The sequence below is a fragment of the Mirounga angustirostris genome, unplaced genomic scaffold, assembly GCF_029215605.1.
Source record: "Mirounga angustirostris isolate CCGP_5_RB_7025 unplaced genomic scaffold, mMirAng1.0.hap1 SCAF_2, whole genome shotgun sequence".
Classification (NCBI taxonomy): domain Eukaryota; kingdom Metazoa; phylum Chordata; class Mammalia; order Carnivora; family Phocidae; genus Mirounga; species Mirounga angustirostris.
In genome coordinates, this window is record NW_026991710.1 from 25,579,681 (window position 1) to 25,600,092 (window position 20,412).

Here is a 20,412-nt window from a genome sequence, read left to right on the forward strand (position 1 = left end):
CACAATTAGGCTATTTAGAAGAAATCTCAAAGGAGACATCTTGGAACTGGATTTTGAATGGTTTGGTGACAAGGCAAGGAATAATAGAAGAAGCAACACATTAATATCATGAACACATGGGGCAACAAGAGGCTTTCTGGAAATGACAACTGCATTAGGTCTGTTGAAGTGGCAAATGGGAGTAAGTAAGAATGGAAAGAGGTTAAGGATAAGAGGTAGACAGGATTCAGATACTGACGGGCCTTCTGTGCAAAAACATGGAATTTGAAATTTATAGTGAAATTTATAGAAGAGGGTTTTCAACTAGGGAGAGACTTGTTCCTCTACTTACTGTTCTTAAAATAATGGTAAGGTGTTTTTTATTAGACACGTTCCTGCTAACCACCAGAAGTGAAACAGGCTAAACAAAAACAAAAGCAAACACAAAAATGCCCTCAAGTAATAAATATCAGGAATTCACAAAAACCCCATGAATGTGATGAAGCCTGACGAAGCCCTCTTTAGGGTTGCACCCTAGTACCTGCCTCTCCTTCATAGATACTATGCCAAATGGGTGCTCTCTCTCTCTTTCTCTCTCTCTCTCTTTCTATTTTTGGGAATCACACCACCCACATACAGAATGGCTTAAATTGATCTCTCTGGTAATGATCTCAGAAACAACTATCACTTAGGGATGGAACAGAAGGAAGTTATCATTCGGAAAAAGTGAACTGTTAGTACTTTCCAGAACAAAAAAGAAATGGGACTTTGTTGACTGGTCATAGACAAATCACTGAGACAATCATATACTAGGATGTAGCGAAATTTTCAGAAGTGCAAAATGAAAATTCTTGAGCAGATGCTCAAAATTTAGGTAAACACAACTCAGTGAAAACTTTTGTAAATCAAAAACCTTCCATTCTATTTCCTTTCATGGATGAAATCTGGCTGGTAAGGGTCAAATACATCAATTCTGTGCTGACCCTACTCAACCAGGAAATAGGTGGGAGTGTGTATTAAGTTCTTCTTGAAACTGTAACAAAGTGCTACAAACTGAGTGTCTTGGAAAAGCAAAAATGTGTCCTCTTACAGTTCTGTAGCTCAGAGGTTTGAGATGGGCCTCATTCATGGGCTAAAATCAGTCTCTCCAGGGCTGCATTCCTTTCTAGAGGCTGGAGGAGAGAATCTACTTGTTGCCTTTTCCAGTTTCTAGAGCCTGCCCTCATTCTTTTGTTTGTAACCTAGCCTCCTAAAATCTCCCTATTTGTAGGTCAGTATATTAGCAACCTCAACACCATCTGACACCTTAATTCCCCCATCCCTTGTAAACTAACGTGTTCACGGGTTCTGGGCATTATGATGTAGGGTCCTTGGGGGGGACTTTTGTTCTGCCCCACGCCAAAAGCTACGCAGTGTGGCTCTTGCAGCGTCACATGGAGCATTAGAAGTGGCTCTGAATCCATGCAGCATGAGAAGGTATAATGTAGGCAGGAGAGGATCTCCAGAGCTGGCCTGTCTGCCAATCACAGGCTCCAAGGGAGGTTCAACAGTGAGACCTTGCCACTCTCTGAAGAAATAGGAAGTAAATAAAGGAAAACATTTCAATGAGCAGCAAAAATCAATGAAGCAAACTGATCCAGTGTTACTTCATTGATTTCCCCCACTTTAGCTACTTTTTGAGTCCTGTTTGCTAATCATCAGAGAACATTTCCTTCCTTCTCTTTCCTTTTATTTACCTGCTCTGCACTCCCAAGCTCTTCAACACTCTTTTGGTCCTAATTGTGATTGCCAAATTTAGTTTCAACTGATCAACTTATTGACCAGACTAAGGAGCCAGCTTCCAGCCGTTTTAAAGCTCCTGCCATAAATTGTTTTTGAGCTCCCACTAAAAGCTTTCAGAACCTCATCTCTCAATAGTACTGCAAAACAATGTTTTTGTGAAAACTTCCTTAGTAAGGAACACAAAGGAGGAACTTTATGTCTTTGTCCCAAATCACAATAACTAATGGGATTCTGTTACAACAGAGCTGTTATTATGGAAATACTGCCAATTAGATCAGCTTTTCTGTATGACTTGCGAGATATTTCAACAGGTAATCGCAAGCACAGAGTTTGAGAATATATTTGCAAATAGTCGTATCATTAGAATAATTGCAGAGTTTCTCAAGATTTCTACACTGAAGGAGAAAATGCATGGCTACTTGTTTTGGTTTTGGTTTTGGTTTTTATTTTTTTTGCTACATTAAAAATTAATTATATTGCTTCAATAAATATAAATTGCTACAATCACATTCTATTACCATTCTACTTCATACATGATTTGAGCTTTAATATAGTTTATTTTAGACTTCACACAAAATAACGCATAGAAAAAGATACTTAGAAATATCTTCTATCTCATTATAGCCACTGTAGTGATTTCTTCTTAATTAAGACATCACCACATACCGAATTAATTTGTTTTAATATTTAACATACTTGCATTAAGTAGATATTTAATACCAGCTCCTTATTACAGGAACTATTCATTAACTTCTCACTTACTTAATAAAAGTGCTTTGTTGTGGTTTATGTTGGAGGAAAGAAAGTTTGAGAAAATAATATCTATTAATTGATTTTTTTAATTTTATTTTTTTAACTTCTTTATTTGTATAGAATTATGTTATGTGGGGAAGCAAAGGTAAGATGAACACTGCCTTCAAGAACACAATCCAAAGATAATATTCTTACAGTTAATAGGTCCTTTGTGTACTATTTTTAGAATAAACATATATTCCTAAAGACAACATTAATATTTATTGTAGGATATATATTCTACAACTTTATGGTTAATTATGAAAACTGAAGATTTGAGACCATTACTGGAAAGTGACTCTAAGTTGATGTTTGCAACTCTTTTCTTGTTATCCACATCACACTTTACAGTAAAACCAATATAAAGTGGCTAACACATTTCATTAACTTAAAAAAAAAAGAAAGAAACCCTCATCTGGATCATTATTGTTTTGTATAAATTTTCATAATAAGAAAAATTCACCTCCCATCTTCTGATAAGTGAATAAAGATCTGGTTGCTGGCAATCCCAGACACTGATTTGAAGCAAATGTTGGATGTACATTTTAGGAAAGAACACATTTTCCAACTGGTCATCAATAATCACTTAAACCCATCCCCAAACATTAATTTGCTATTTATATAAAGCCTTATAAATTGAACATTTACATGACCAACTTAAAATATTAACATAATCAAACCTAAATTATTTTCCTTACTTCTAAATCGGTTTCATAATTTGTTTTTGTTTATTTGTTTTAAATCTTTCTGCCAGTGTTTGGTAATTTATTTACTGTCTATAATTTCTATTTTTGGACGATGCATGTCACACTGTAAAATGTTTCTTAACCTTTGACTGAAACTCAAAGGGAAAAAAGTCAAGTATAAAAATATACCCTCTTTGGGCACCTGGGTGGCTCAGTTGGTTAAGCAACTGCCTTCGGCTCAGGTCATGATCCTGGAGTCCCGGGATGGAGTCCTGCATCGGGCTCCCTGCTCGGCAGGGAGTCTGCTTCTCCCTCTGACCCTCCTCCCTCTCATGCTCTCTGTTCTCATTCTCTCTGTCTCAAATAAAATAAATAAAATCTTTAAAAAAATATACATGTATATATATATATACCCTCTTTCTCCCATCCACCAGGAGGTTGGAAATATACTGTGACCTTAACTCAGGTATCTTGAGCTCCACTGAAACTTTATGCAACTTGGGGGGTACATATCTACATTTATGGGAGGAGGTAATACTTCTAGTTTTCATCAGATTATTGAAGTCTATGACCCCCAAAGTAAATAATTTCTAATACACGAAAATCCAAGAGACTAAAAAAAACATTATGAAAGATGGGATTTTTGCAATGGAAAATAAGCATGAATGGCTGAAAAACCAAAATTGGGGTTTTAGTGGAATAATCAGTTGTTAACTTGTGAAATAAATGCCCCCAGTCTTTTCCTGGGTTTTATGAACTCTTTTGATCAATATCAGAGCATCTTCCCATTTCCAGCCTTTTTCTTCCTGTCTTTCCACTCTGTTCCCTGAGCACTCCCTTAACCTCCACCTCCTCTAATTTTCATGTGTGAAGAGGGAAATCAAAGTGAAACCCCAGCTCTGATGTGCATAAATTGATCACTCCTGGGCAGTCACTATACCTTTTTCTGCTGTAGTGTAGTTTTCATGTGCCAACCAGCAGATTCATGTTTGAGTTGATTCAGCAACACTGCTTGAGACATGGCATGCACAGTAGATGATAATGCCATGTTCAGGATGACAGTGGTCTAAGCCTCAGGGCAGTAAATGCTTCTTGAGATACATCCAATCACTGTTTAACTGAGTTTAGCCTAAGGTACAGAGAAAAGTTGCTGATGCTTTCAAACATGTTTAAACATTTTAATATTGTCTTGGCATGTCAGCTCGAACTAGAACACTCCTAGGTATAAAATGCAGTGAAATCCTGTAATTGCAGACCCAGAATTTCCAGAGCTTTCTATAGTAGCCCTCAGCTTGAACTTGTTAATTAAATGTGCTTACATCTCTGAAAATATTCTTTGGAAGAGTTGAACTTTCAGCAATATTGGTCACTTTGTTACTCACGAGAAGACATAAAAGAAGTAGCGTATATTATTTCCAGATCTCAAGCTGTTTATTGCAGACAAGATAATATAATACATCCACGATCACTATCTCAGAGATCCATCACTGCATTGATGAACTCTCTCCCCCTCCCAAATGAAAAAAACAAACAAATAAACACAAATAAACATAATGTAGGTGCTTCAAACAACAAAGATTTATTACTCCTCACATTTCTGTGGATTGACTATGTGGTCTTCCTGCTAGTTCTGCCTGGCTCACTCATGAGGCTGTGTTGGTCAGGAGAGTAAATAAACCTTACCTGGGGGTAGGCTCTGCTGAGACAGCTGAGTCTCTTTCTCAAATAGTGTTTCATGTTCAAAGAGGCTAGATTGCGCTTTCTCTCAGGGTAGAAATGGCAGGGTTCCAAGGGCAAACACAAAGGAAGTTTCTAGAAGTCTTGAAACCCAGTGTGGAAATAGCATGGTGTTACTTCTGCCACATTCTAATCATCAAAACTGCCCCATCTTCAAGAGGTACCCAGAGAGGGGCGCCTGGGTGGCTCAGTCAGTTAAGCGACTGCCTTCGGCTCAGGTCATGATCCTGGAGTCCCTGGATCGAGTCCCGCATCGGGCTCCCTGCTCAGCGGGGAGTCTGCTTCTCCCTCTAGCCCTCCTCCCTCTCATGCTCTCTGTCTCTCATTCTCTCTGTCTCAAATAAATGAATAAAATCTTTAAAAAAAAAAAAAGGAGGTACCCAGAGAGAGAATCTACATTTTTTTTTTTTTAAGATTTTATTTATTTATTTGACAGAGAGAGACACAGCGAGAGAGGGAACACAAGCAGGGGGAGTGGGAGAGAGAGAAGCAGGCTTCCCGCCGAGCAGGGAGCCTGATGCGGGGCTGGATCCCAGGACTCTGGGATCATGACCTGAGCTGAAGGCAGACGCTTAACCGACTGAGCCACCCAGGCGCCCCGAGAGAATCTACGTCTTGACATAAGAGCAGTGATGTCACATTCCAAAGGGCTGTGTATAAGGAGGTTAGAGGAATTTCTGTCCTCGTATCACAATTTGATACAATCATGCACATACATCATGAAATCCACAGACTCATTTGCTGTATGGCTTTTTGTTTCATCATTCCCGATGTATGAAGGGTATGCTGAATTTAGGTTTTTGCCCTGTTGCTTGTTGTCTTTCCTTGATTTTAACCTTAATCTTAGATCAGTTTACTGCTAATTTTTGGCATACCTTAAAAATGGGGCTCCTTCTTATGTTGTGGCCCATGCAGGCAAAGCAAGGTAGCAAGCCAACAACTAGTATTTTAGGGGCAAATTTCTTTCAAATGAAAATAATTCATTGTGAGGCTGATCTGTCTAGGTTGTAAAGATAACTGCAAATAATAGAGCATTTCCTCTTTAGTTTTGAGCAACCATAATGACTGAATGCATCTTCCCTGGAAATAAGTACCTGACATAGAATATACAGGATATAGCAACTTGTGTATTTTCCTAAGTAGATGGTAGCTCTGGTATATTGCAGACTCTGTCAGCATAAAGTCGTTAGTACTACTGGAAAAGTAACTCAAAATACATGCCCTTTTGATTGATGATTGGTATTAATTCCACAATAAGTTAATCTTTCAGCCAAATATATCTCAAAATTCAGAGTCCTTCATATGTTAAAAAAAAGGTAATATCATGCATGTATCATATATTATTTTAAAAATCTAAGACTCTGAGAGTGACCTTAATTAAACACACTATTTCTATAGGAAAACATAAATATTTACACTACATAAGATAAAGGTGAAGAACAGTATTGTATTGAATGTCAGGGGTATAAATTTATGGGAAAAAAAATATGTTAGTTTTCAAAGCTTTTTTCAGGACACAGTTGTGGGTGAGGAATGGTGCACCTGAAGTAGCTAATATTTATTGAGGGCTATTGTGTGTCAAGAATTATTACAAATACTTTACCTATATTAATACATGTAATCCTCACAATAATCCTAAGAGGTTAATTTCTTCTTATACTGGTTATACAGATGAGGTAATTTAAATCAATCAAGTAACTCGTTCACAATTACATACTAAGTGACAAAATTAGGATTTGAATCCAAGGAGCCTAGCTCCTAAGCTTATTTCCCTAAATAATACACATTTCACTTATGGAAGATTACAGAGATAAGATAGATAGATATCTTTATCTAGATATCTTAAATGTCTTCAGGGGCTATGACCTACTCTTTACTGAATATCTACACCACACCAGAGGCCAATCCATAATAAACATTATATACATTAATTCTTTTATCCCTATAACATATAAGGAAGTAGATATTATTATCTCCCTCATGAGGATCTTGAGGCTCAGAGAAATTATATCCAAGAAATTTCATCCAAAGTCACAGAGCTTATACATGATGCACCCAGAATCACACTCAACAATGTTGAGACTCCAAATATCCTGTTCTTCTCACAAACTCACTGTCCCATCAGGACTTGCTTAGGAGTGGCATGGGTAAGACTGAAGCTAGGGTTGGGTGCATGGGCTATTCTTATATCCTTTTCTAACTTGGTTGGGTCGAGTGACTTCAGACAAATTAGAACACTGTTTAGAAATCTTAAGCCCTTTGTTGTAGCCCTAGGTGACATTTATGTAACTATAAACCTCCCCTTCTTCCAGAGAGTAATCAGATACTTAGAGAATTACAAACTGCTTGTTTGCATCAGTGATTCCTATCCTGTCCCTGTCCCATGCTTACCTTTCTAGTTTTCCCAAATTTCCCAAACAGACAAAAAGGCAGGGATCTAACACCATATGCATAGCCTTTTGGATTTCATCCCCTCACACCTAATCTTTATTGACTTCAATAATAATTTTCCAGTAAAGGGCTTATTTATTTGCTCTCAATTGTGTTATATAAGGCAAAAGTAAATCATTTTCTGACAGCTATTTTAAAATCAAGCACTTTAATCACTTGAGTAAAAGAGATATTTTCATTTGGATTAGGAAAGTAAAGGTAATGTTAAAATATTTGTTGGAAAACCATTACCAATTGTCTTTCTTTATTCTTGATCATCCTTCTGTAAAACCTTTTTCATTGTCCACCAAATTATGCCAGAATTTAGACACGCCTCTAGAAAAAGAAATCTTCGTATAACAGAAAGTCAAGAAGTATAAAAAGAAAATTAAATGCTTTAAAAAGAAAGAAAAGCAAAAGGTGCCTGTATGTGTTTTTTTCTCCCCAAAAGGAGAGAATAACACAATTTTTCATTGCAGAATTTTCTCAAGTAATGTTAAGAATATGCTATTGCTTGAATTTAAAGAACAAATTGTAGGAATGGTGTGAACATCTAGACATTGACTAACAACTGATCACATGATCAGAGAATTAAGTAATTCGTATGTTAAATAAGCAAGTTACTCATATAGCATGAAATATCTGAGCTTAAAAACAAAAAACCTCATTGGAAATATTTTAAAACTAAATGCAACATTTTCATGCCTTCTCTTAGGAGACGAAAATATCCTTGTATCTTGAGCCCCAAGCCAAGGGCCTGGAGTAAAGTCCCAGGATTCTGGCAGAATACATAACTCAGCATGTGAAAATCCTTACTGGTGCAGAGCTGTCTTCAAGAGTCTTAACCATACAGTTCTCTTCTGTAATAAAGATGCCTGTATGGTTTCTGAAATGTATAGGACAGCTTCTGGAAACATTAAATGCCTGCATAAATCTGAGCTTTCCTTGTTATTTCTAATGATTCCACTTATTGTCTGCCTGTCGCTTCTTGTTGAGGTCACTGTACCAGCATCTCCCTGGGACCAACTCATCCACCGAGCCCAGTAAGGGCAAATATGCTTCTTTTCAGAGAAAGAGGTGGAATTCTTAAATTTGTTATCATTTCCTCTACATCAGGAAATGTAGGGAGGTTGCCCCATTGTTGGCATTAAGTAGTAAAATTTGTGACTTGGCAGCATCTGTTTCCTGTGCTGCTCAAACACTTTTTCTTTTTCTCTTCCTTTGGAGATTCTAGCTTTTTCTTATGGGCGTGAGTAGCAGTAATTGACCTCTAACTACTCAGCTGTTACATTTTAAGAAGGAGCATTGTAGTGTTATGAGAAACACTAAAGTGAAAGTCAAAACACTTATTCTTTGGCCTCAGCTCTCCCACAGGCTGGACCCCTGGCTGTGGCCATCCTCCCTGCTCTGTGGCTGAGAGGATAAGTTAAGGCAATGAGTGTGGGAAAGCACTTTCTGTGTTATAAATTGTTCTAAAATTGTTTGCTATTATGATGGCTTAAAACCATACTTTCAGAAGGAAATTAACTTGAGGTCTAAGAAAGGACTGTAACTCTCTAAATGGATGTAATGGCTCTAGTAAATAGGATAAGTAGAACTTCACGAGTAATGCTAAAGTGGCCATAGGATCTAATGAATACCATTTCTGCATCCAGTCTTCCAGAGGTTTGAGGTGATTAGCGGGGGGTGCAGAGGAGGGCTCTAAGGAACTGATAGACAATACCATTATATTTTGATATAGAATATTTTACTTTTTACTGATTTACTCAATGCCAACTCACAAGAGTAGTGATGAGCTGTTTTCCGTCTTAACTCAGGTCCAAATTTAAAAGAAATAGTACTAAACTAAAGCATGAAATAATGTTCTTAGATATCAAAACCACATCCTTGGTGAAAGACTGAAAGATTTCGAAGGTTACCAGTTGTTTAAGGTCTGCTTCTATAATACCACAAAATAGGACATTTTAAGAGTATGTCTTTTTATGAAAGGGAGAAAGGAGTGTCTTTAATGATTATTTAAGACCCCGTGTAACTTTTGTGTTAAAAAAAAAAACCTTGCATAATTAAAATAAGAAAATATAGAACACAGAAAAGCACTATTCCACACATGCCTCCCCTTAATAAGTTGCAACATAATACAAATTGCATTTGTTAATCATTGGCATTTCTTTTGAGGATTCATTTGAGTCATCAAGATTGGAAGTTTTGATTGCTCGTGATGAATCTCTTATAGCCTTTCTTGATTATTTTCTAAATCTGATGACAAACTGCAATGTGTCTCAGCCAATTAGGCTTGTCAACTTCCACTGTGGTCCCCAATCAAGTGTTTGACTTTGGAAATGACGGGAGATCCTTATTAAAAGTCATGCTTCTTGGATAGAGATGTGGCAGCCCACATGTGCCTGATGGCAGAGAAGACAAGTTGCCTTTTGTTAAAAGCAATAAGAGGAAATCAGTTTCAGCAGGAAATAATCCAGACTATGAAGTAAAGGCTGAGGGAAGAAACTGAAGAGCCTCTCCCTTCTAGTTGATGAGAAATTGCCTCAATCTAAATAAATATAATTTCTTATGAGCTACAGAGAGTTCAGGTACACAAGGAAAACAACAGGTAAGAGGACTAGTTTGCATAATCACACAGTTCTCTGAGTTGTCTCTAAATGCATCTCAAACAAAAGAAAAGCAAAGTGCTACACATTTGAAACTGGAAACACAAATTAATCCCTGAAAAGCAGAGAATCTGTAAATCACTGTGTAAGTAAACTGACACATTGTGTGAGATGTAAGTAAACTTAGCTGATTGGAGAACATTCTGGGTCATTTCTGCAGGGAATGACAACCACTTTCAAAGAGATCTTCCCTGTTTTGGTAGCTTTAGTCCTGATTATTTTCTTGTGTCTTTGATAGGTACTATCACATGAGAAAAAGAAAAGTTTGAACTTGTTAAAGGAATGAAGAAAAAAAGGAATGTTTAGAGTAAAATAGGTCTGATCTTGCACTTTGCATTTTTATAAGGGTTTTTCCTTTTCAAGGCATTTAGGTCAGCTTCAGATAAACAAAGTATCCCAAGATAGAAAATATTCTCAAAAGAACTCACATTTTGCTCATTTAAACTAACTAGATTACAAAGACCATTCATAAAATCTGCCAATAGTTTGATTTTTTAAATTCTTCTAAAATGTGTATTTGAGAGACATGGAGGGAATTTGGCATTAAAAAAAATGAATAAGAAAGTGCTTTTTCTTTAATGATAAAATTAATAGGGTCTTCCCATGTAGAAGTCAGATAGCAACACAGCATGTACAATGACAATAAATAATTATCTTTGCATTTTACCTTTGGGAAAGAGGAAAGTCATTCCAGATTCCTGGGAAGAGCACTGGAATTCCCTCATTGAGCTCTCAGCACACAGCATAAAAATCTCAGGCCATAGTGGTTCAAAAATCAATGGGCTGACAAATGTCAGTATTTCAGTTATCGATCACAACAGGAAACAATGGTGTGCGTCGGATTGCCTTCATTTGAGAGATTTGGCAGAGTGAAACTTCTGAAATAGCCAATACAAATGATAGCCAAAATAGGAATGTAATGTTAAAGTACAGAGGATGGTGTGTGCAAATAGAGGCAGAGGGCATAAATGTTGGGAGGATCATTTAAATAACCCCCTCTTTAATTTTAAACCAAATCTACCCAAGATCATGTATAGGCAAATCTCACTGTTTACATTGTTGTGACTATATTTGCAGAGGTTAAAATCTGTCTGTCTTTTAAGTCCAAAGCCTTGTAAAAAAAAAAAAAAAAAGTGATGCCATATGATATAAATTGGAGCCCAGTCATATTATGTTCTTTTGTTTGGCAATAAAATAAACTACAAAATATATTAAATAAAACCCTAGAGGTTATTCTTTTAGAATCTGTTGAGGAGGACCGGGTTTTGTTTTGTTTTTGTTTTTGTTTTTTCTTTCTCTTTTTCAAATAAAAACAAAGTCTATTAAAAAAAATCTTTAATAACAAGAAGATACATACTTGTTCTCCAAAGACAGACACATATTAACAACTTTACTTACAAATACAGGTAATTTTTAATTTCCATCTCTAATCCTGATCCCTAAGAGCTGTCTAGATATGACTTAGCTTTATAGTAATAGAAGACTTTTCCCATTCCACTAGGCAGCAACATTAATTAGGACCACATGCTATTTCATCAAAACTTCAGGAGCTTGACTGCATTTACCCAATGCACTGCATTTCACGTAATATTTCTATTCAGCAAACACACTGGCAAATGTATTTCTAGGTGAACATTTAAGGGATTATCTTACAGCACATATTAGGTCATTTGGCATGGTGGGTGGGAGGTGGGCGTGGGCTAGGGTGGGGTAGGTGATGATATTGCTAGTATGTTCATACCCGTAACCTACTTGTACTTTGCTTTTTTTACTTTTTACCACATGATGTGCTGTCAATTTAGGTTCTACTTCTGAGTCACCCTGATGTTTTAGAATGTATTTTAAATATAAGGTTTTGCATATTTGCATCCATGAATAATGTATAAGCAGGAAGGAATCCAATTGGCAAAAGTACACGATTTCTGGGATAATTTATAAATACAGAAAATTATCTATTTGGATTTAATAACTTTTCTTATGCATGTGGAAAAATTTATACCCAGACAAATATACATATGCGTTTTATTTCACTTGAGAATATACACACGTCCCTGTCCTGTAACAAATGCATATGTACCTGTCTTCTACATGCTTAAATTTATTAGTTTGCTCATTCTTCTCTTTCCATAATATTCGATGTTTTTGCAAAACCTTATCTTTAATGGATATGAAATAAAAACTGTTCTATGAGAATGATGAACTATGGGGTTTACAAAAAAGGAAAATAATATGATAAATAATATATGTATCTCCCCCTTCCAATTTCATGCAAATAAGGAAAGCCTGTTGCAGAATGTCCAACTATAACATCGCCTTCTCCTTGAATTTCAGATTCAAGACCTCTTCCAGATGTAGCCCTGACTGGGAAGTGTACCCGTGAGTGTGATGAATATGGCCACTCAGACTCCTGCTGGATGCCGGTCCGCACTTCTCCAGAGAGGAAGAAGAGCCAGCCCAAACTCTCCACTTTCATGCCTGTTGATGAACGAGGAAGCCAGGAAAAGCTGGCCAATGGTGAGGCCGCCATCATGGGTGACCGCAACAGAAACCTCCTGAACAAAAAGTTGACCTCGTCCTATGAGACCTTCAGTGCAGCTAGTTTCAGCAAAAATGAGGAAGCCAACCCTGAGGATATTCCCCTTACAAAAACAGGGGAATACAAGCCATCTCCTGTCAATACTCTCACTAGAAGAGAAGTTTACCTGTAGGCTATAAAGAAGAACAGCAAAGTTCTTTTCATGTATGAGAAGGAGAATAAGGGGCAAAAAACCTTACAAAAACCGTGTAATCAAAAAGAGGGGGCTACCAAAGAGACAAAGCTTTGCCTGCCACTTCTGCCTCCAGATCAGGCCTTTAGTGATACTGTTAGCCTGATTGTAATGTATAATGTAGAAACCATCCTTGTTACTTGCATGTCTAACCCCCTCACTGATTATTCCCAACACCCGCTATTCCTCTTCCCCATCCCCCTCCAAGGAGGAAAAAAAAAAAAAAATTGGTTGCAAGTTTCTTTCATGGTAACAAGCCTGATTAACAGAACACAACACACCCTCATTATCCCTAAGCTGAAGCATGATTTAGTCACTTTGATTTAGTTAGAATGCCATCCGGTTGGTCAAAAAAACACCACAAAAAGCAAAAAACCGAAAAACAAACAAAGAACAGATCAGGTAAAATGTATTTCAGACATACCATCAGAATATGATTAATCACCATGAAAGGCAATCCCCCCATAATGATAGAGTTCCTGTAAAGGTACAGTTCTTATTAAGGTGGACTCTATAAGAAGAATATTGAGAATCTCACAGCTTTAAAATTCTAACAAAGACTGACAGCTAGACAATACCCAGTTAGAGATTGCAGTCCCAAACTGGCTTATACAGAGTTATTTTCAAGTCAGGGGTATCCACTTCAATCCCATACATTCATCGAATATTCTTAGTATACACACAATCTTGACCACATATATCAATTACACTAATTATAACTTGTAAAAATTATATATATATATATATATTTTTCAGAACAGCACCACTGTTATCAACTAACTGGAACAATTGTGTCATTAAAAGGCCAAAGATCACACGGCAGATCAGGGATATCATGAAGCAGATTTGGTCTTGACGTGGAAATCCATTAAGCAATGAAAGCAACTGAACCCATGCACACACAGAAATACTCAAACACTAGCTTCTTTTACATTGTCTCTATACCTGAAAACATGCATTCTCTTTTAAAATGGGTTTTCTTTGAAAGCTCAGAAAACGAAAAACTAAAGTGATGTATTTTTGGTATTACAGTAGGCAATTAGTTAAGGTTCAAGTTTAGTTTCAAAAACTATTATCAGGGAAGATTCCACTTGTAAAAACCATATTTGTGGGTAGGTAGGGAAAGAAGGATATGTTGGTATATAGTCTTTTAAGTTAAAATCACTATTATCATTTTAGTATCCAGGTGATGCTTACTGGTCTTATTATTTACGTCTCAAATTACCAATTGTATTTTTTATGTGTTTAAGGCACTCTTTCATATAACACAAGTGCATTAATTTTGAATCCTGTGCAATATAGCACTATTTTAAGACTCACAACATTGAAACAAGGTGACACCCTAATTGATTTGTCACTAATGTGATTCTGAACATGATTGGGTATGTCTTAAAACAAATCCAGACGGAAGATGAAAGAAATGAGTTCTGGGCAGTGATATGTCTCCTTGTATGTACATCTCAAAGTGGAAAAATATGCAATTTTTTCAGTGAAAAAAAACCCCACAGAATATGCAGACTTTGGGTCATTTGTTCTATAGAGGATGATTTAACATAATTAGAAATTATGAGCTGGGACATTCAGACAGAAGTGACAATCCAGGGACAGAATAGGGGATAACAGGTGAAAAGAGCAAATGTTCCCAACACTGAATGTTTGCAACCTGGTTAGGACATAGCCTGATGGCTCTCTAGCAAACTGTAGAAATAATGTAGCTTTGGATAGTTTTATTCTTTACAGAATTTCTTAGTATATAAGGTGAAGCAGCCTGGACTAGAGGTTGTGAACTCACTATAGGTCATCAAAATGTTTATCTTTGAAAACCACTTCTCTGTTTGGTGGGCTACTCTTTTGGGGTCATTTCCTTCTGCTCTTTCTTAAATGGAGTTTTGATTTTGATGTTAGTTTATGTATAATAGGATGAAAGAAGATATGTAATTGAAACAAAAACATTGGACTAAAATACCAATAATTGAACATGTTTATGTTTGATTATTATTTACATGATGGAAAGATGCAATTCTAGTACTTTGTTAGGAAAACTGCATTAAAGCAGTTCTGCCTTGTATAATCTGTAAGTACCTATTAAGGCAAAATGCTTCTAAAGATACTTATGAAATGTATACATATTTTTTCTTGCACGTTTCAAAGCAAATACTCAATTGCATAACACAGGTGTTCAATAAACTTTTTTTAATGCATTTATTTTCTTTCTTTCATGAGACACTTGAAACCATTAGATAGTTCATTTCACTCTATCTTAAAACCCTTCCGTTGTCTATAAAGCTAATACGGGTCATACTGGACCTTTGGATTAATTGGATCCACATTCCTCAATGACGTTTGCACCACATTCAAGACAGCCATGTCATTGTCATTTAACTCATGAGCCTTTCTTTAGAACTAAAATGGGTGTGAAAGAATAAAATTCAGTGTACTGTAAGTATTCTCAGTAATTCTAGTAGAATTAGCTCTCATAACATGTTTATTATATAATGAGCTGGCATGACACAGAAATATATTTTGTGTTTGTATGACTTTTATTTTGAATAGGCTAAATCCAGTGCCACTCCATATATAGAGTGCTTTTGAAAAAAATCAATAAAAAGAAACAAAAAAAATAAATAAATGAGTGAATGCAAAACAAGCAACTGTGCCTTTTATACCTGTTGTTATGGTAAAAAAACGGTTGTTGGGTTTGGACAATGAGGGAAAATGGGCTATTCCCAACTTTTTTGATCCTGTATATTTACCCATGTTTATTTTCTGAAAATAATAAATAATATATTAAAAATTTGCCTTCTGACAAACTCAGATAATGGACCAGTCTTAAATATCGTTCATTCATAAAACAAAACTAAGGCATTAACATGGACTGCTTAATTCTGACTAGAAGGCTAAAGCATTTATTGTAATAGTAACACAGAGAGAGATTATCAGGGGTGAAATCAGTCCATTTTGCAAGGTCAAATATTGATTTCAAATTTCTATTCTTTATTTCCTTTTTGTTGTTATTTTTCTTCTAGCTGCTGTTTCATTTTGGTTGTACAGTATATAAACCATACTTGTTTTCTGTACACAAGACTCCCAAGTGAACTTTGCATGCGTTATACATTAGGACACATTTATAAATTAATAACTATATAAATTTATGTGTATTAAAATTTATGTGTACGTCTGTAGTTTCAGTCTAAAATCTAATGCTCATTCTGAACCTCCAGATATCATTTCTGTATGGTTTCTGACTGGCCTGTTGCCTGAGTTTCAGAAAACAAGGGAGGCATTATTTTTATGGGAAGAGAAACTAAGATGGTACTGAAGATGTCTGGCTGAAAGGCTACCCTAGGAAGCTCTCTTATAGGAAAATAAAATAACACACAGACCAGAAGAAACCTCCAAGAATAAAGCCATCCTAAACCCAGGCCTGAGAAATCTGAAGACCCAAGTAATTTTAGGGATATTGTATCCATGATAAATATACAATGTGTCCTTAGGGGGAAAAAAAAAACAAAAACAGTGAAGATGATCAAGAATATTCTAAAGCTGGTCAGTTGTGACCCAGGTAGAGTAAATCTAACATCTGGAGGAAAACCTCATTCTTTCAGCTACTAGGGTTTACTTTCAGACAACTTTTCCTACATTTTAAAGCACTTGCATTCAGTGTGGTATGATCTGTTTGTAATGTTAATCATTGACTATTGTTCTGCTACTTGGATGTTGATAGTGAAGCAGAGAACAATTTATCATCGTTTATTATGAGTCACTATGCACGCAACTATGCTGAACATGGCGAAATGTATTAAACACTCGTCCAACTATTTATGAAATACTTTACATAATTTAATTTGCTTTTGTACAGTTTTATGTAAATAAAGTGCTTGTCAATTTTGTCTCTGCAAATTAAAATATAACATGGTCAAATGGTTTCACACTTGTAAGCGTACTTCTCTGTTGACAGGTAATTCCGTTTTGATTGAACGAGAAGTGAATGGATGCATGTACCAGTTTGATTTAAAATCGTTTGATTTCTGCTAAGTTAAGATGGAGTAAAGAAGATAATGCTACAGTAATTGTTGATTTAGAGGACACCATGCATAACTGTCATTTTACTTTGCTTTATAACAGAGTAGAACTTGGATCTTCCAGTTTCATCCAAATAATTCCTAAGACAGTTACCTAGCTGGCTTTTACATGTTAAGTGGGCAGTAGAGGAACTTCTCATCATTAATATAAGGATTGATTTTTTTCCGGTGTTATCTAGAGAAATTTCACGTTTAAGGTAAAACTAATTCTAAGTCAAAATGTATCTCTGTTAAGGACATGTTTGGTTTTAATCTAAAGTAGTGACTACAAAAACATTAGAGATGAAAAAAAAGCCTTATATCATGTGAGATGTAGAGAAAAAAATTTGAAGCAAAAAATAGAATTTTTACTGTGCTCATTTTTTTCTTTAGTTAAGCTTTCTCTGCTTTAATATTTTTTCCAACAACCAGCATATATATATACAAATATATATGTGTATATATATATATATGGCTATTCTGTTTACTGTTACCAGATTATACTCGTAATTATAATGGCTATCTTCTTTATTGATTTAATAGTATCTATTCAAACAGGTAAATTCTCTTCTTTAATCCAACTCAGAGACTTAAAAGAGAAAGAAAATACTTTCTACATATACAAATAGATTCTAGGGAGTTTTTGGCCCATCTCACAACAGTACTGCTAACCTCTACCTATGTAGGAAATTAGGCATTCTCAAGATCCTTGCATGGAAGTTTCTCTACCATTTTTTTTCTCTCTCTTGGATAAAATCCAATGTACTTTATATAGAATGACATGTTCTTTCTTAAATCAAAGATAACTTTGTAAATTGATAGTGGCTGGCAGCCTTCCTTCTCTGAAAAAGGAAGTTAAGAGTGAAGTATGGTGAGAAAGTCTGCTGCAAGTTGTAATGAGGTGAACAAATGATACGTGCATTCATTTGGCTTTCTGAATTTCTAATGGTGAGAACTGAACATCAGTACGTAAGTCAGTGGAACGGTACATAAAATGAAATCACTGCATATTCTTGTTTTAAATTTTCTATTTAGATTCGACAAATATATATTTCTCTTTACCCTAAAATTGCATTCTTAGGTTAAAAATATATTATTTTAAAAACCTCAAACATGTAAAAACACAGTGATACATTTAGAAAGAAAGTAGACCTGAAGAAGGCCAACAAAAGTTGTGTGCATTCCTTCCAAGGCTTAGGTCTCCATTATTCTACCATTTCTGATTTGTTGGAAGAGTTTCATTTAGTTACTTAGAAGCTTGACTTAGCACAACAGTATCTTACATTTATAGCACACATTATGGTTCACAAATGTTTTATAAGATTCATCACAAAATTCCCATAATACCTGCAATAGGTGAAAAAACTATTAGATGAGCCATGTATAAAGGGTTTTACTTTTATTGAATTGTTCTCAGATTGAATAAAAACATAAAGTTCTGCCAATATTAACATTTCCCCCCTGCTAGCTTATGTACCAATCAAAATATTTTGCATGATTTAGCAGAGTGACAAGGAAAAGAATTCTCCTTATTTACCCGAATAAAATAGGCATTCGTAAAGTGGGAATTAGGGGGATGGGGGCACTAATTATGCAGATTGGCAGGTAATTATCTTCATTTGACATTGCACAACATACCCTGGCAGTAACTGTAATTTGTATGGGATTTCTGACAGCAAATTGTAAATCTTGAAAACAGCATAGCCTAATTTCTTCCTGCTGAATACCCCTGGTCTAACCTATCAGGCCATGAGGTTGTTGTTGTTGTTGTTTTAAGATTTTATTTATTTATTTGACAGAGAGAGACACAGTGAGAGAGGGAACACAAGCAGGGGGAGTGAGAGAGGGAGAAGCAGGCTTCCCGCAGAGCAGGGAGCCCAATGCGGGGCTTGATCCCAGCACCCCGGGATCAAGACCTGAGCCGAAGGCAGACACTTAACGACTGAGCCACCCAGGCACCTCAGGCCATGAGGTTTTGATGGACATTTGCTGGATAAATAATCTAGGTGTTGGGATTTGAATGATCAAAACTGACAGCACTATCAAAATTGATCAGATAATTATAGAATTCCCAAATTTACTTTGGTTTCAACAGGCTGATTTCACAAATAAATTCATTTATTGAGTTTTTGTCTTGTTCCTTTTCCATTTTTATATTTAATCTTTTTTTCTGTGTCCCCACCTCAAAGCTCTTTGACATACTTTAAGTTATTTACTCTGTGTTTCTCCCCTTTCCGAAAGTAAACCTAATTTCCCCTGGAGGTGGTTGGATGTTAGGTAGCTAACCAAGGACTAGAGGATTTGCAACCCAATCAGCTTTATTTTAATGGAAATTTACAATATCACTACTTGAGCTCTTAGAAGGCCCAGTGAATAGGGACTGAACTTATATTTGTTTATTTTCTCTTATCTTTATCCCTATTCTAATACTTGTTTATAAACTGCATGGAGGAAGGTGATTAACAAAGATAATATAAATTTTCCAAGCTGCAGGGAGTGAGGAAAAGATATGAATGTAAAATGTGGAATACTAAACATTTATGTTCTCCTTTAACACTAACTTTATTTTTTCCTGTTGTGCTGTTGTTAAATGGAAATTTTATTTATTGGTTGAATTTAATATGTATGACCCACACAGATATAATTTTGTCTATTTATTGAAACTCCTGTGGGAAGATGTAGAAGATGCTTAATCGTTCATAAATGTAAAATTTGCCCCCAACACTCTCAGGTGATGGTAAACAAAAATTATAGTCTACTCGTGATGTTCAGTTTTATTTTTTTCCATTAAAAGTTATGATTCAAATGATCCATCACCAGAAAGGTCATAAGAAAGATGCATGAGGTCAACAAATAAATGTCAGATATAGTCTTAGAGATTAATATGGGTTTTGAAAAATAAAAATGTTAATCAATGTGCCTAATTAAAAAAAAGAGTTCACTAAAGAAACACCTGAATAAGCAATCTAAAGCAAGAGATAAAAACCAAGATGCTTTATTTTGGTAATTTAATTGAAAGTACATTACAATATCCCAGCCTTAGTAAAATTAGTAGTAAGTTGACTGGATAATGTCAGGGGTTTTTTTTTCTAAGTGTGTTTTATAGAATGTTACACAGAACATTTTTATTGCAGTTTTATGGATTGTTATAAAAATTTGACTGTGTATTTAAATATCTTATAATACCTTTATGGAAAGGAAGGGAGGGCAAAAAAATAAGTAGAAAAAAAAAAGAAATAAAATAAGAAGATGGCCAGGTCACTTACTTAGTTTTAACACCTGCCTGTTTTTTTTCCTTTTGTTTTGTTTTGTTTTGTTTTTTTAAGGTTTTATTTATTTGTTTATCAGAGAGAGAGAGCACAAGCTGGGGAGAGGCGGGCAGAGGGACAAGCAGGCTGCCTGCTGAGCAAGGAGCCTGATGGGGGACTTAATCCCAGGATCCTGGGATCCTGACCTGAAGGCAAAGGCAGTCCATAAACTGACTGAGCCACCCAGGCATCCCTTAATACCC

At 35.8% G+C, this 20,412-nt stretch overlaps 1 protein-coding gene across 9 annotated transcripts in view; it reads left to right on the plus strand.

Annotated features, from left to right (window-relative positions):
* The window catches only part of PCDH7 (protocadherin 7), a 417,735-nt gene extending 400,969 nt beyond the window's left edge, over positions 1-16,766 (plus strand). For 6 of the 9 annotated variants that reach the window (XM_045881344.3, XM_045881346.3, XM_054508971.2 and 3 more), the window contains one exon: positions 12,404-16,766. In XM_045881344.3, coding sequence (XP_045737300.1) covers positions 12,404-12,780 — 377 coding nt within the window. In that variant the 3' untranslated portion in view covers positions 12,781-16,766. The remainder of the gene's footprint in view (positions 1-12,403) is intronic. The other 3 variants (XM_045881350.3, XM_054508974.2, XM_045881356.3) reach the window with 2 other exon arrangements.
* The last annotated feature ends 3,646 nt before the right edge of the window (positions 16,767-20,412 follow it).